Source organism: Rhinopithecus bieti, unplaced genomic scaffold, assembly GCF_001698545.2.
Source record: "Rhinopithecus bieti isolate Rb0 unplaced genomic scaffold, ASM169854v2 scaffold_20170, whole genome shotgun sequence".
Lineage (NCBI taxonomy): Eukaryota > Metazoa > Chordata > Mammalia > Primates > Cercopithecidae > Rhinopithecus > Rhinopithecus bieti.
Genome location: NW_016810097.1, coordinates 1,350,328 through 1,367,717, shown reverse-complemented (window position 1 = coordinate 1,367,717; position 17,390 = coordinate 1,350,328). Strand labels below are relative to the sequence as shown.

Below are 17,390 nucleotides of genomic sequence, written 5' to 3'. Positions count from 1 at the left end.
AAAAAAAAAAAAAAAAAAAAAAAAGCGTCAGTTTAGGGGTCCAACAACAAATGCTTATAAAGATGAAGATAAAACAAAGAACTTTGTGTGCTGAGAGTTACGTAGGGAAGAAATTAAGAAGGTGAGAGTACTGAAAAAATCTGAAGGCGGCCACATAGAGGATGTGGACAAGGCAGGGCACATCATCACAAAGACAAATTCAACCGAAATGCTAAAGGGACAAGTGTATTATGCAAAGTGGTGCCTCCCTCCCCAGAATGAAGGCTTAGTTTCTGTAGTACTCAGGATAGCTGGTCAGAGTCAGAGTTCATTTTCCATTTGTCATTATTTGCCATTTGAAAAAAGTAATCGGACTTTGAATGTAGCTTAAGAGAGCTATGACTATCCAATTTCCTAGGCCAATCTCAGTTAATATGCTAATCAGTTTATCAGATGCAAAAGGCTTGAGCACCACTCCTGTCGCTATAAGAGTGTGGAAAAATTAGCTACTAGAGACAAGAGGTCAGACAAGTCCTAGAGGTCACATTTGAACTTCTATTCAAACATTGGCATCTCCAGTGTGTGACCTCATCCCAGTCTCAAACCTTCTATTTTCTGGGCCTTCAGCCAGTGGGGCTATACACTCATTTCCATGGCCTTAGATTTTAAAGGGTCAAGGTGCGGTATGTGAATCATCCATGATTACATCATTAATAATAAAAACAGCACTGTCCACTCAGCCTCCAATGTTCTCTGAAAAACAATTCATTTCCAAGGTATCAATTTATTCCTTTTTCATGTATTCATTCAATAATTATTTCCTGAGCATCCACCCAATACTAGGTCCTATGCTATACATTAGAGAGATAGCAGGATAAAGATAAAAAAGGGATCTTATCCCCTAAGTACTATCTAACAAGGGATATTAACAATAAACAGGTAACTAACCAGATATATAAGTGCAAATTGAGGTGAATGCTATGAAGATCAAGAAGATTTTTTTTTTAATTTAAAAGATCTGAGAGGGATTTTGGAAATATCCAAATGAATTCATATCAATATGAATATATATTCAGTTGCAAGTAAGGGAATCATGATTAACAATGATTTTAAAAAACAAAGACATTTCATTACCTCTCATAAGAAAAATCTGGAAGTAGATGGTTCCAAAATCATGAAAGTGGCTAAACTACATCATAAATAACCCAGTTTCCTCCTCCTGTCTTTCCCCTCTATTATCCTCCTCAGCATGTTGGCTTTTTGTTCGTGTGCTTCTCACCTCACTGGTCCAAGGCAGCTGCTGCAGCTCCAAGACAGCTGCAGTTAAGGCAGGAAGAAGTAGGTAGGGTCTCCTTACTATCTTATTATAAGAACAAAATCCTTCCCAGAGGCTTCCAAGCAAATATCTCTTTATGTCTCATTGGTCAGAACTGGGTCACATGGCCATCTCTAAACTAACACACATTCATAGAGAATGGGATTTCCAGGCTTGCTTTAGACCATCCATGGTTCATTTCCTAGAACTGGAGAAGGGAACCTTCTGCCTGAACATATTGCTGCCCTCATATTATCGAGGTTCCTTAGTAGATGAAAAAGGGGGAGGCCAGGCACACTGACGCACCACCTGTAATCCCAGCCACTCAGAAAGCTGGGGCAAGAAGACTGCTTGAGCCCAGGAGTTTGAGTTGTAGTAGTCTATGTTCACACCTGTGAAGAGCCCCTGCACTCCAGCCTGGGCAACACAATGAGACCCTGTCTCTAAAACCTTAAAAAACAGAAAATGGGGAATGACTGTCTAGTAGACAACAATAGCAGAAATTAAAATTCACAGGACTTGTTCACCAAGTTAATGAGAAAGTGAAGCAGGAAGTAGACTCAAATATCACTCAAAAGTTTCAAGCTTGGAGAACTACAATAATCACAATGCCAAGAACAGATAAAAAGAGAATATAGGAGGAAAAATCTAGTTTGTGAGACAATAATGAGTTCCACTTTCGTGAGTTTGAGGTGCGATGAGACAGTGTGGTAGAAATATAGGAGAAGACCGCAGGAAAAAGGCTGGACTTAAATGTAGACACTGGAGTCATCCACAGTGAGGATGGATTTGAAATCACAGGAATAGATAGGACCATTATGGGAGAAAATGAAAAGAGAGAAGGAGGACAAGGCTGGAGGAATCTTTGTGAATAGCTACAATTATTAACAGAAGATAGTTAAGATGATGACGTTGCCAAAAAAGGAAAAGGGGAGTGAGTGATTAATTATAGTCATCCCCAAATCAAGGGACTATAATGACATGGCAGCCAAGAGGTAAAGTTCCCTAAGGAAAGCAGCAGCCAACATTTTGACTACCACAAAGATGCCAATGATGACAAAGTACTCTTGAAAAATTTCAGGGATGGTACGGACAGAAACCAGATTGTAGGAATAGTAGTTTCAAGTACATTAATTTAATGCTCATGTGCATTCATTTGTATTCCTTTCTGTCTACTCCTTTTTTTTTTTTTCCGACAGGGCCTCACTTGGTCACCTAGGTTGAAGTACAATGGTATGATCATGGCTCACTGCAGCCTTGACTTTCCAAGTTCAAGCAATCCTCCCACCTCAGCCTCCCGAGTAGCATAGCTGGGACCACAGGCACATGCTACCATGCCCAGCTAATTTTTGTACTTTTTGTAGAGACGAGGTTTCACCATGTTGCCCAGGTTGGTCTTGAACCCTGGCTCAAGCAATCCACCTGCCTCGGCCTCCCAAAGTGCTGGGATTATGGGCATAAGCAATCGCACCCAGGTCCAAATAGTTAAAATTAATTGGTAAACGCTCCGCAGGAAGAGTACAACTGAGGAAATTAAGAGAGCCAACAAAGCATGAGATGAGAGGGGACAAGGTTGGGGGAGGGGAACACATTCATTTTATAAAGGGATATATATAACCCAAAATCTGCCAAGGAGGTTCCAAGGAAGATGCCAAGATAAAGGGGGAAGAACAGAATCCTGTTCTGGGGATCCATTGTAAGAGTACATAATCTCACTATGACTAATGGCACATGTACATCCTTTTTTGTGCTGGGTTCAGTTCCATGACATCCTGCAAACTGTGGAAAGTTCAAAAGTCCTGCAAACATGAATGCTTATAAGCACATGTAATTGCATGATAATTCATACATGTGCAGATGAGAATATGGGTTATTAAAGAAGGATATAGGACTCCAAAGGTGACTGAGGCAGGGGCATGAGAACAGCAAAGCCAGTGTTACATGAGGCAGGCATACTAGCTACTTGATAGTTTAACTCCTGACAGCTACGAGGTAAAAGAGATATATAGGTAGCTAAGAGGAAAACAAAAGCAGGTGGCCAGTTTGCTAAGAACCAAAACCAGATTACAGAAGGCTGCCTGGCCTCTAAATTTCACAAAGCCTTTTCGAGACTCCCCTTATACAGAAACACAAATGACTTGTCTGGAACTCCAGAGACTCCTGGTAGGTCAGACTGCAGACAGACACACACAAGTGCCATCATGAGATTAAATCAGGTCACAGAAAGGCCAACGAAAGTACTGTACCTGAAGAAGGAGAAAGCAGGTTTGAGACAAAAGAAAAACCATGAACAGAAGAAGCTGCTAAAAGCACCAGCACCCCTACCCCTGCGTATCTTATTATGTAAGAGCTTGACCTGCCTTATATGTGTGCAACAAACAGAGGAAAATGAACGTGTGTGACCCATATATAAATGTGAATAATATTTAAATAAACTTTATTTCAGTGACCATGTAACATTTAGGAGTCATGTCAGTTACATTTACATGAACTCTCTCTTCTTGATCTCGGAATAATTGCTTCATGTTTAACACCAGGAAATAGATCTCTTCATCCACACAAATGTATATGGAAACCTTATTAAGCAATTAACCCAAGCCGGCAAATAAATACCCTCAATGAAGCAGCAGATTAGCAATAAGAGACCGGACACAGTGGCTCACGCCTGTAAGCCCAGTACTTTGGGAGGCCAACACAGACAGATTGCTTGAGCCCAGGAGTTCGAGACTCACCTGGACAACATGGTGAAACCTTGTCTCTACAAAAATTATAAAAATTAGCCAGGTGTGGTGCCACATACCTGTAGTCCCAGCTACAGAGGTGGCTGAGGTGGAAGGATCACCTGAGCCCAGGAGGCGGAGGTTGCAGTGAGCCGAGATCGGGCCACTGTACTCCAGCCTGAGCGAAAGAATGAGACCTTGCCTCAAAAAAAAAAAAAGATTAGCACCAAGAGATACATGGTAGAATATAAGCATCTTAACAGAAGAGAAAATGAGGAGGATAAAAGTTTTTATTGTAGAAAGAAAAGAAATAAGAATTTCTATAGCAGAAACTCATAGTATAAAGGACACATGCTGATGAGGGGGATGATGTTGATACCACCTTGTCATTGACAGGTGCTTTACAACCATTTTCACAAGTCATTGTATATTATTTGACACTCACTCAACTTTATGAAATGCAGAGAACACCTATTAATGTTCCCTGTTAACAAAAGAAAAAGGTGAGGCTTAGAAAGGTTGCCCATGGGCACACAGATAGGAAATGGCAGAAACTAAACTTGAAACTAGATTGACTGTAGGTCCAGTGGTCTGCCTAATCCTCCTAAATACCCAAACATCTGGACTGACTGAGCAGTATTCTTGCCCATCAGCAGAAAACTAGAAAGAGTATATTCCAGATACTATCCCCAGTGCTGGGACTCCATGATTCCAGAGTGCTCACTACCCCCTGAACACCCTCTTGATAAACAGCAAGCTCATCCCATCACTGTGTTGTGTGTTTGTGCACATGTGTGGCAGGTGTATACACACCTGTATACTAGAAGTGGTTAGAGGGATGCAGAACCAATACTTAAGACATGAAGAGTAAATGATGAATATCAGACTAGAGTACTGAAACCTACCTCTCCGTGTAGAAATATCCTTACCTTGCATCAGGTTCCTCTTTGCAGAAAACATTGACATTTCCACGGTGTTTGGGAGCCTGCTGTTGGCTTCCAAAAGCTCTGGCTCCATACCATGCTGTCACGGTAACAGGCCTCCAGTGAGCCATCAAAAACCCAGCTAGAACATTCTGAATACAGCAGTTTGCTTGCCACCAAAACACTAAATTGCAATATTTTATATTTATCTCTATTTAAATTTTAGTTGATGCTGCATAAATGTTAACATGGTCTTAAGCTAATACAATCACAGAAAAGTCTTAATAACACCACACATTGGCATAGTCCCTTGGTGAGTTACGGGTCTGCAAAGCAGGCTCAATGCATGTTTCTCAAGTCACTTAATTAGTCCCCTTTAACTAGGATGTGACATGAAAATGCCACACAGTTTCCCCTCAAGAAATGTATTTCCAGAAGCAATGGCAAGGGACGTATAGGATAATTTGTTAATATTAAAGGTAGAATAAAAGTACTCGGGAATAAGGCAAAGATTTCCAAAAAGGGTCTGGAGAGAGGTTAATAATGTTGGATTTAGTTCTTTTCTGGCCTGAGAAGTAAAAAGTGAGCTTTGTAAGTTCTCAAGCCTCTAAAGTCTTATAAGGCTAAGACCCTGGATTTCCTGGACTTCCTCATGACTGAAACTGCAGCTACTAACATTAAATATGCAGATTTTCCATCTTTCCAGTGGCTGCATAGGAGATTTCCCTGGGCTTCCTGGGAGACTCAGAGTCTGGGAGGTGAGACCAAGGGAGGTGGAGTTGCCCTGGAGGCCAGAGCCTTGACTGTCAACACCACCAACACAGGGAGCCCGGGCTTGAAGATCCAGGCAGAGTGGTGATAAGAGAAACAAAGGCCGGCAGTGCCTCTCCTCACGGAACAACTCCTCCAGCTTTCCCAGCTCTGCCCTTCAACTTACTAAGAAAATATGCTGAATTCCTGTCAGAGTGAGAGAGCATCAGACTGAGATTCTGATTTAAAAAACAAGCACAGATAAAGCACAAAGGAAATCTTTTAGAAACAAAGCCTACAATGGTAAATATGTTCAGAATAGCTTTTCTCCTGTAACATCGTGACCTGCATCTAAGCATCTAATAGCCTCCACCCATGCCCTTGCAGCAAGAATCGGAATATTTGTTCCTGTTTTAAAGGCACAAATGGTCCTAAGAGCTGATTTTCAAAACTGGGAGGAACAATAGCTCCAACAGCCAATTGCAGCATGCAGACATCTTGACCTTTGCAGGCGGTGTAGAATGATGTGGCACCTACATATCTTTTGGCATCTACTCTTTTGAGATGCTACCTCCCCACTCCTCTTGCCTTATCAGTCTTCCATCACAAGCCAGACTAACTGAAATTCTCAACAATTCCCAACCTACAGAGTGCGATAACCTGACTGCATGTACATTGGTTCCAGACAACTAGGGCAAGACACATTCCTCCCTGAAAGCACCCCCTTGTTCAGGCTCATCATTTATCATCACTAGATGTAGCTTTACTGCCAAAAGATCTACTCTATCTACTCTTGTTTATCCCCCTCCCTCTCTACTATTTATAGTTGATCTAACTTTTTATGAGCTTTGAATAAAACAGAGAATGTGACCTAAGATGTGTTATTAAATGTCCATATACATAAGATGGGGGAACAGAGAGTAACAGATGGTGACAACATGGGTAAAAATTCCTATCTACTTGGAATAAGGGCAGAATCAAATTTTACTCTAGTTTCATTGAGATTACACTGAAATGTCAGTAGAACAGGCACATTCAAGTGTACCCTTCTTCCAAGCAGATCAGGCCAAGCAATTCTGGCCAATGGGATGTCCATTACACTGCTCACCTGGAAAAGGCAGCCCCCAGCACAAACGCAGCATATTCCTTCACGAGGGGCTCTGTGCTGTTCAGCCCATTGATCACCACTTGAAGACCACCGAAGGAAAGCAGGTCCTGCGCATTGTCCATCTGCAACAGAGCCACTGCTTAGTACAGCATGGCCATCAGGGAAAGGAAAGCTCTTCTTAGAGCCTTTCTTTCGGTGACTATTCAAAACACATTAAAAGGAATGGGAAAAGCAATAACGGCCTTTTGACTAACTAAGAAAAGGTTTGTAAAAACCAATTTTTTAATACTGTTAAATTTGAGAACTCCTAATTCATCCAACATGATTGATGAGCACCTGCGTGGGAATCAGCGGAAATGACACCTAGCTATTGCTTATGCCAAACATGTCCTGGAAAATTCTAATATCGTAATGAGTCATAAAGCTTACTCCTAATGTACAAGCTGTTAACACAAAGAATCTGGCGTCATCAGCACCACTAAACGGTGCCATGCTTCCTGTTGATGTCCAATCCCAATGGGGACAGTGGAGGCAGATTTTTTAAGCTGATTTTAAATTAGAAGCTAGGGACTAGAAAAAGAGCCCTGTTGTTGGGAGGGGGGTTGCTGTAAGAGTGCTGGGGAGGGGAATAACAAAAGTACCTTTCTCTTGCATCTCAGGTTGACTGCATCTGAAGACATTCATGATAAAATATGCAAGAAAATCACTCTCCCAAAGGCTTTCGTCTAAGCCTGTGCTACTGGCTAGTGGCTATGTATCAGACAGTGCAGAACATTTCTATCATTACATAAAGTTCTATTCAGCAGCACTGGTCTAGGCTATCATTTAAGCACCAAATCCCCAAGTCCAGATTCTTTTTTACTCTACAGGGGATCTCATTACCCACGGTTTATTAGTACCTAGAACAAGACGACTCGCTTTCCTCAGAAAGGTCACTGGATCCTGTTTCTACATGTACCCGCTACAGTCTCCCTTGAATATATCTTTGTTGCCACAAAGTCTGCATCTTGTCCACATGCTAATCCCACTCTATCAAGAGGAAAACTCAGGAAGCTGAAGCTCAACAACAGTGGCTGCTACCCATTTTTCTCCTCCAGATTCCACAGGGCCCCTTCCCAACCTCGTCCTTGCCTCTCTGAACTAGGAGAGGACTCTGACAGGGAAATCAAGTGTGAGGATTGGTATCTGACTCTGCTAGTGTTTTGTGGTGGCCTAGCCTGTTGTTGCCACTTGAAAGATCATTCATACACATTTGGATGGAATCTCCATGAGAGCAGGGGTTTTGTCTGTCTGTCCACGCTTATAGCTCCAGGGACTAGGATGGTGCTGAGCATATGGTTAGGTGCTCAATGAATAACTGTTGCATTGATGAGTATGAATTTGATCAGAAAAGAATGTTCCTGAAATAAAGCTCCAGTGTGAATAAAAAGGCAATCTGAGGTATCTGTGCCAACAAAACGAATGGGCCTCTGGTACCACAGACATGAAGTAGTGGCTAAACCAGGTTGTGAAGTAAGCATGAAGTCTGCCCTGCCATGTGGCCCCAGGCCATGGACATTTTTCTGCCCCAAACTGTTCCTATGAACAGGAATAACTGGTTGAGCCACAGCCCAGCTAACTAGGGAGACTCGGGGCTGGGTGTTCTGCTGACATAAGCACCTTCCTTCCTTCCCCACATGCTCTGATTTTACAATATAAGAATTCACTGCCTATTATTTGGTTGTCTTTCCTCTGAGTTTTCTGGATACAAAACTATGGCTCAGAATCCTGTCATACCATGCCTGGAATGGCCACTTATCAAAGCTGGTATGAGTTCCTAGCGGAGCAGCTGCCACTCGGTCAGCTCCAAAGCAACACAGCCCAGAGTCACGGACCTTCTGTTCTAGAGTCAGTTTATCTATTATTACTACAATGATAATTCAGCATGATAGAAATGCCGACATTTATATAAGCACTTCAGCCTTTTGGGGATGTTTTCTCATAATTTATTTCACTAACAGTGAGGAAGAAACGATTCATTCTGCCCAGGGCACATCAAAAGCTGGACCCTCCCTGGTGACATATAGGAGAAACCACGACCACAGCCCAGGTCCACAGCTCCCCATCTGGATCTGGGGCCAAAACTGTTCTCAGGCTGCCTTCGGGGTGGGGTGGGACAGGCAGAGATGAAGAGGAGGAGGGAGTGCAGGAGGGAACTATGTCAACACCCTGGAGGAAAGGAAAGAAGCAGGGCACTGATAAGACGATGAGAGAACAGGAAACAGCGAAGGGGAGAAATGGTGGCACATAGCTGAGGAGACACGTGGGAGAAGGCAAATATACTGCCCCAGGTAGATGGGGTGGATGGAGGCTGCTCCTCATAAATAACTCACCATCTGTTTTCCACACACAAGGTTTTGCTTTTCACATATCCTGTTTAATAATTCAAATATGGCTGTGAGGAAGCCTGGCAGACCTGGTTTGGGTCCTTGGAGCCTACAGCTCCTCAAACCACCATTCAGTGAGTCTAGAATGAGAAGGGACTGGGGAAGTTCCTGGCTAGGAAAGTGCCATCTTCCTTAGAGCTAGTACTACATCACCCCAAGCCCCCATCACAACCAGGACTCGGACCGAGTTGTGTCCTACTTAATCCCCCAGTGAAACCACAACTTAACACTGCTGCATGGCAGCTTGATGCACCAGCCCTTCCAATCAAAATACCAATGATCCAGAACATTTCTCTGCCAAAAGACAAATTTGGCTTCTGCCAGGGACTGATTTTGGGATGACCTTAGGATGGGTCTGGTGAGGTGGCCTGTGAAAGCAGAATGGGGATGTCACCTTAGGGAAGACACTGCCAAGTGACAAAGGGCCTACAAGGGAAAACAAAAAACTTTGTTGGGGCAATGCTAGCCCAAGCCTCCTGTGGACTCACGCCCTTCCAGGTATGATAAGCTCTCTGGTCACTTTGGTGTTTCATGTGCAAGAGCCCATAGTGACCTAATACCTAAAGATTCATCCCAGTATGTTAAGATGAGAAAAAATAGAAGCTATCAACATCAAAGGAGGACTGAGTTGGCAAATAACCCCTTGTATCCTTAATCCTTTAAATATCTCTAATGGAAAAACTGTTGGAGTTTTTTGGTTTTTACCCTGGAGAGTAAGACTGGAAAGGGGAAAGAGAACCAAGGTTTATTTTTTTTCTCTAAGAGGATCAGAGTCCTGCTATTTGAGGCCTGAGAAAGAGTTATGAGCAGAGAAAGAAGATGAAGAAGCTGCCCCATAATTCCTGCGGACACAGTGCACACTCATCCTCTTTCACCACAGACACTGGCAAAATCCTAAAGGAAGAAAGCATGTGTTTTAGCCCAGTTTATAGAGAACAAGGGCGCTGTCGTGCATGGGAGGACATTGAGGATCTATGTCTTGACAAGGATCTCAAACAAGCCTTTGATTATGATTACACAGCCTCCTGGGCCACTGTTGTCCCTAGTCTGGATTACTGCAATAGTCTCCTATACGGTCTCTGCTTCTACCAAGCCCCCCACCTGCAGTCTAATTCTCAACACGGCAGCTGGAGGAATCCTTTTAAAAGTAAGTCACATCACGTCATTCTTCTGCTCAATATCCTTCAATAATATCCAAGTTCACTTTTTTCCATGGCCTATAGGCCCTCTATATTCTTCCTCCCATTGTCTCTCTGAGCTCCATCTACTTCTCCTCTGCCCACTCTCAGCTCCAGCTGATTCAAACACACTAGGCATGTTCCCACCACCGGGCTCCTGCACTTGCTGTTCCTCCAGCCAGAGATGCCCCTTCTCAATGCTGCCAGTTCCGATCTCACCGTAGTTTTTATATTTCTACAATATTTATCACCTACAAACATATTACTTATAATTACTTGTTTCTTATGTTTGTCTATCTGCTTCTGCTAGAAGGTTAAGCCCTAATTTTGTAGGGCTTAACTTGAGACGTATTTCAAGTGCCTAGAACAGTGCCTGGGAGTTAGCAGACACTTTATTTATTTATTGAATAAATCAGTGGCTTTTATTGGCTCCTCGTTAGCTCCACCTTTTGAGCTTAATTCAAAAGGTATCAGTTGCCTTTGAGAAACAGAGTGGCCAAAAGTTTTAGAGCACAGAGTTTAGGGTCAGACACAGCTTACTGCAAATTCCAGCTCTACCACTCACTAGGCTGGATTATCTTGAGCAATTACATAATCTCTCTGTGCCTCATTTTCCTCGGTTACAAAATGGGATTAATAGTGGTACGTACTCATAGGGAAGCCATGGAAGTCAATGAATTAATGCGTACAGAGCACCTGAAGCAGTGCCTGGTATGTAATAACACTCAACAAATATTAGTTATTATAAGTCTGATCAGTTGCTTCCCTGCTTCAAACTCTTCAATGGTTTTTAGGATCAAGGCTAAAATCATAAAGAGCATGGTATCTCCAACCTCACCTCTCCAACCCCCAAACCTTCCCACTTCATCTGTGTTCCCCTCCAGGCCACTGCGCTCCAGTCACTCCAATCTTTTCCAGGCCCTCAATCTCACCAAGCTCTTCCCTGCCCTAGAATCTCTGCACATGTTGTTTCCTCTAGCTGGAATGCTCTAATCTAAGGGTTGGCAAACTTTTTCTAAAGGGCCTGGTAGTAAATATTTTTGACTTTGTGGGCCATATGGTTTCTGTCACTACTCAATTCTGCCATTGTAGCATAAAAACACCAATAAACAATGCATGAACAAATAGGGGTCGCTGTGCCCCAATAAAAGTTTATTTAGGAAAGGAGGTGTTGGGCCAGATTTGACCTATGGGCAGTAGTTTGCCATCTCCTGCTCTAGTACCCCCTCTTCACCCAGCCAACCCCAATCATCCTATAACACTCGGCCTAAATGTCACATCCTCTGAGAAGCCTCCTTTATTGTCCATGACTAGGCTCTAAGACATCACCCTCTGGAGCCCTCATTACAATCTTAAATTATCTCATTATTTAATTAATTTGTTCAATTTTTCATTATTCAGTTACTTCCTCTTCCAGGCTATATGCTACATAACAAGGACTATGTCTATTTTATCTCTGCGTTACCCTCAGAGGTACTAAAGAAGGTAACACTCTACATGAAAAAGAGGATGAGGTTGGCTGGCCAGGCACGGTGGCTCATGCTTATAATCCCAGCACTTTGGGAGGACAAGGTGGGTAGATCACTTGAGGTTAGGAGTTCAAGATCAGCCTGGTCAACATAGTGAAACCCTGTCTCTATCAAAAATACAAAAAATTAGCTGGACATGGTGGTGCACGCCTGTAACCCCAGTTGCTTAGAAGGCTGAGGCAGGAGAATAGCTTGAACCCAGGAGGTGGAGGTTGCAGTGAGCCGAGATCGTGCCACTGCACTCCAGGCTGGGCGACCGAGTGAGACTACGACTCAGACAAAAAAAGAAAAAGAGGTTGGCTCTAGCCTCGAAGACTGTATCTTACTACAAAAGACAATAAGCCTAGATTAAAAATAGTCTGTGCTCTGCAAGAGAACTAAAGATGCTGATGCTATTTTCTTAGGGCTTAGGGAGGGGGGGATTTATTTTTGGAGCTGTTAAAAGTCTGACTTATGGATGAAGAAATACAGTACCTGATGGACATAATATTCAAGATCAAAGAGCGCAGCAATCTTCTCTTCCAAACTGGAGCTGGAACTATTGAACTTGTTGATCAGCCGTACCATGATCTGCATGTCAGTCTCAATGACAACATTCAGCTCATTGAAGTCTTTCTTCAGTTCCTCAATGGGGCGGAAGAGCCGCTTTACCTCAGCCTGCCTTGCCTAAGGAGAGCAGCAAAGAGATGATTAAAATGGTTGGAGACATCTCCCCAAGATGTCTGTGGGCTACCATGGATGCCCATCCCCAAAAAACTGCTGCTCCAAGACTCACAGTCTTCTCTAATCTACACTATCAAAAATACTAATACTTTCTAAGATGCCCAGAGAAGAGGGCCCTCAAAGTCTACCTATATAGGCCTCTGCTCTAAAAACACACTCAAGATGTTCCAAGGTTCACTTATTAAAGTCCGATTTCCAATGTTCAGGAAGAATAGAAAGGCTTCTTGTCACAGCCACTGAGTTAAGGGGAAGTAATGCAAGTTCATCTTCAACCCCAAACCACACATCAAACAGCTGAGACCTAAGGTAGAATAACCCACACCCTGCTTCTCCACTTTTCACAAACATAGACTATCTTGGCCTTGCCCTACCCAACCCAACAACATTTTAGGGAAACTTGGACATAGAAAACTATGGGTAAGAGCTGTCAGAGCAGGAGCAATTTGCTGATGAAAATTAAATCACTGTCATTACTGTCAACCTAACCACAGGTGTACAATTTGTTCAACTGTTTGATATGGCGAAATTACTATATGTACTATACTCGAATCTCAAACAATTTTCTCTCAATCCCTCCCCACTCCACTCACATATAAAAATTTTTAAATGAAGTTACATTAGAGGTGAACAAAAGACTTTAATTAAATATTTTATACATGTGACACTGTTTTCTTCCCAATTTGAGAGGATAGTGTCTATAAAGAGAGTCTGAAAAGTCACGGTGGTTTATGTATCTGTCTTCCAAGAAAAATTAAAAGGCACAGATATTTATAAAAAGCCGGATGATGAACAGCTGTCAGCTCCAAATTGCTCATCTATTACCTATGGGTTTTTCTCCCCAGTTATAAGCACTCCATAGAAACACCAACCAAAGAAATGAATCAGCCTCTCTTAAAAAAGACCAAGCTCCTAGCGGAGCAATCACATCCATGGGGCGCCACATCCTGATTCTCTGGGCTAAAACAACATGAGATGCTCTCCCTGCACCCAGCTAGAGGTCTCTGGATGGCTGCCAAAGCCAAGCAAAGAGGTCTGGGAAGGCTGAGTCACTTTCTAGAGCTGTGAGATGATAGGCAAGTGAGCACAATAAGAAACTAGTGACATCTGTCTCACAAAAACTATGTGTGCCTGACTCTCAAGAAGGCCTTAAAAAAAAACTTTTTGGCCAGGCACAGTGGCTCATGCCTGTAATCCCAGCACTTTGGTAGGCTGAGGCAGGCAGACCATGAGGTCAGGAGTTCCAGACCAGCCTGACCAATATTGTAAAACCCCATCTCTACTAAAAATACAAAACTTAGCTGGGCATGGTGGCGCGCACCTGTAATCCCAGCTACTCAGGAGGCTGAGGCAGGAGAATCGCTTGAACCCAGGAGGCGGAGGCTGCAGTGAGCCAAGATTGCGCCACTGCACTCCACCCTGAGCGACAGAGCGAGACTCCATCTCAAAAAAACAAAACAAAACAAACAAACAAAAACCTTTTACTTTGAAATAATTATAAATTCTCAGGAAATAACAAAAATAGTACAGAGAGTGTCACGTACCCTTCGTCCAGTTTCCCTCAATGCTAACATTTTACATAAGGATATTACAATGTCAAAATCAAGAAAAGGACACAGGTACCATACTGTTAACTAGACTAAACACCTTGTTCGGATTTCGCCAGTTTTTACATGTACTCATTTACATGTATGTGTGTGTGTGTGTATCATTCTACGTAATTTTACCTGAGATGTAGACTTGTATAACTACCAGAACAATCATGCTAGAGAACTGTCCCACCACAATCACATAATCTACTATGTGCTACTCCTTTATAGCTATACTTTATCCTCCCATTCTATTCTCTTATGTCCCTGTGCCCTGGTTGTCACTAATTTGTTCTCCATCTTTATAATTCTGGCATTTAAAAAATGTTATATATACTGTGGCTCATGCCTGTAATCCCAGAACATTGGGAGGCCAAGGCAGGTGGACAACTTGAGCTCAGGCGTTCCAGACCAGCCTGGGCAATACATGAGACTCCATCTGTACTTATATTGTTTAAATTCTATTTTTTAAAAAAGAGAACCGGCCAGCAAAGATCAAAGGGCAGCAAATAAATGAAAGGTGGTAACTTTGGCAATGAAATTTGAATTGAATGTACATGGAGTTATAGAAGAGATGGTTGACTGTGGGAATGTTAACACTGCCACTGTTTGATAAGCTCTAGATGTGCAGACAGAGGAACTTAGCAAAGGCAAACTTACAGACACAAATTAGGAAAGTGATAAAAAGGATGAAATGAGAATGGCAAAAAACCTCACATTACAGGAACTCTCTGAGAAATTTCACAACATTGAAAGTACAAAGGGTGAAATGTTGGAGGCTCATCCATACTTAGAAAGAAGTATGATAATTAGCCAAGAGAGAAAAGATGCTTGTTCTATGTCATACTTTTTTTTGGAGTCAGGGTCTCGCTCTATTGCTCAGGTTGAAGTGCGACGGTACAATCACAGCTCACTGCAGTCTCACCCTCCTGGACTCAAGTGATCCTCCCACCTCAGCCTGAGTGGTCAGGACTACGAGCACAAGTCACACAGAAAACTAAAAAACTGGCTGGGTATGGTGGCCCACATCTGCAATGTCAGCACTCTGGGAGGCTGAGGTGGGTGGATTGCTTGAGCCAGGAGTTCGAGACCAGCCTGGGCAACATGGCGAAAACCCGTATCTACAAAAAACACAAAAATTATTTGAATTTTTTGGCCAGGCGCAATGGCTCATGCCTGTAATCTTAGCACTTTGGGGGATCGAGGCAGGCGAATCACTTGAGGCCAGGAGTTCAACAGTCTGGCCAACTAGAGAAGGTGAAACTAGAGAGAAGATGAAACCCCTTCTCTATTAAAAATACAAAAATGAGCCAGGCATGGTGGCATACACCTGTAACTTGGGAGGCTGGGGCAGAAGAATCACTTGAACCGGGGAGGCGGAGGCTGCAGTGAGCCAAGATCACACCACTGTACTCCTGTGTGGGTGACAGAGCAAGACTCTGTCTCAAAAAAAAAAAAAAAAATTATATTTTTGGTGTGGCATGGTGGCACATACCTGTAGTCCCAGCCACCCGGGAGGCTGAGGTGGGAGGATCACTTGAGCTGTAATCCTGCCATTGCACTCCAACCTGGGTGACAGAGACCCTGTGAAAGAAAGACAGAAAGACAGAAAGAAAGAAAAGAGAGAGAGAAAAGAAAGAAAGAAAGAGAGAGAGAGAGAAAGCAAGAGAGAGAAAGAGAAAGAAAGAAAAGAAAGAAAAGAAAGAAAGAAAGAAAGAAAGAAAAAGAAAGAAAGAAAGAAAGAAAGAAGAAAGAAAGAGAAAGAAAGAAAGAAAGAAAGAAAGAAAGAAAGAAAGAAAGAAAGAAAGAAAGAAAGAAAGAAAGAGAATTTTTTTTTGTAGAAAAATACTTTTTTTATTTGTAGAAAACAGACCATTTCTGGGCTATGTTGCCCAGGCTAGTCTCAAACTCCTAGAATCAAGTGATCCTCCCAAAGTGCTAGGAATGCAGGTGTGAGCCATTGCGCCCAGCATAATTCTAAATGTTTTAAATTATAGTGTACTAAATAAATATGAGTATTGCTTTTCCATTTCTATATATACTTAAAACCAATAGCAATGTAGTTGTTTTAACGTCTGGCAAAACAGTTTAAGGATCATGGAACAATCATAATTTTTCCCTTGATTATGTTGATTGTTTTGCATAGTTTCAGTGTGCACATTTTTACAATTCCATATAACATAAAATGAGGACTGCTGGTATATGATATGCAAGTATTTCCTTCCAGTAGTGTATCTTCCGATCATCTTAACAGGTATTTCACAAAACAAAACATTCTAATTTTGATGAAGTCCAATTTATCAATTTTTTCTTTTATAAATCTTGCATTTGGTGCCATGTCATAAGAACTCTTTACCTGGTCCTAGTTTCCAAAGATTTTCTATGTTTCGTTCTAAAAGTTTTTTTTCTTCTTAGTTTCACACTTTACATTTAAATCTATGATCTATTTTGCATTAATTTTTTTAAAGGTACAAGGTTTAGGTGACAGCTCATTTTTTGCTTATGGATGCCCACTATTTGTTGAAAAGACTGTTTGTCTTCCATTGAATTACTTTTGTACCTGTCAAAAATCAATCAGGTATATTAGTGTGGGTCTGTTTCTGGGTTCTCTACTCTGTTCCATTGATCTATGATTCTTTCTCTCCACCAATACCACATTGCTTTGATTACTATAGCTATAGAGTAAGCCTTAAAATCAGGCAGTGTGTTTTCTTCCACTTACTCTTCTTTTTAAAATTTCAGCTATTCTAGTTCCTTCAACTGTCCATACAAACTTTAGAATAAGCTTATCTACAAAAAAACTTGCTGAAATTTTGACAGGAATTGCACTAAACTTATAAATTTAGAGAGTTAACATTTTTACTATGTTGAGTGTTTCAATCCATAGACACAGTATGTCACTCCATTTAATTAAGTCTTCTTTGATTTAACTCCATCATCATCTTTCACCCAACTTTTATACTTTTGAGCATATAGATCTTATATCTGTCTTGTTAGATTTATTCCTAAATATTTCATTTTTAAGGGAGCAACTGTAAATGGTACATATGCTTTTAATTTCAATTGCCAAATATTCTTTGTTAGTATGTAGAAATACAATTGATTTGTGTTGTCTGTATATATATATATATATTTTTTTTTTTTTTTTTTTTT

At 41.8% G+C, this 17,390-nt stretch overlaps 1 protein-coding gene across 2 annotated transcripts in view; it reads right to left on the bottom strand.

Annotated features, from left to right (window-relative positions):
• The window catches only part of SIL1 (SIL1 nucleotide exchange factor), a 242,464-nt gene that overhangs the window by 60,491 nt on the left and 164,583 nt on the right, over window positions 1-17,390 (bottom strand). For both annotated transcript variants that reach the window (XM_017891294.1, XM_017891295.1), the window contains exons 6-7: window positions 12,403-12,594; window positions 6,796-6,917 (exon numbers count right to left, since the gene is read on the bottom strand). In XM_017891294.1, coding sequence (XP_017746783.1) covers window positions 6,796-6,917; window positions 12,403-12,594 — 314 coding nt within the window. The remainder of the gene's footprint in view (window positions 1-6,795; window positions 6,918-12,402; window positions 12,595-17,390) is intronic.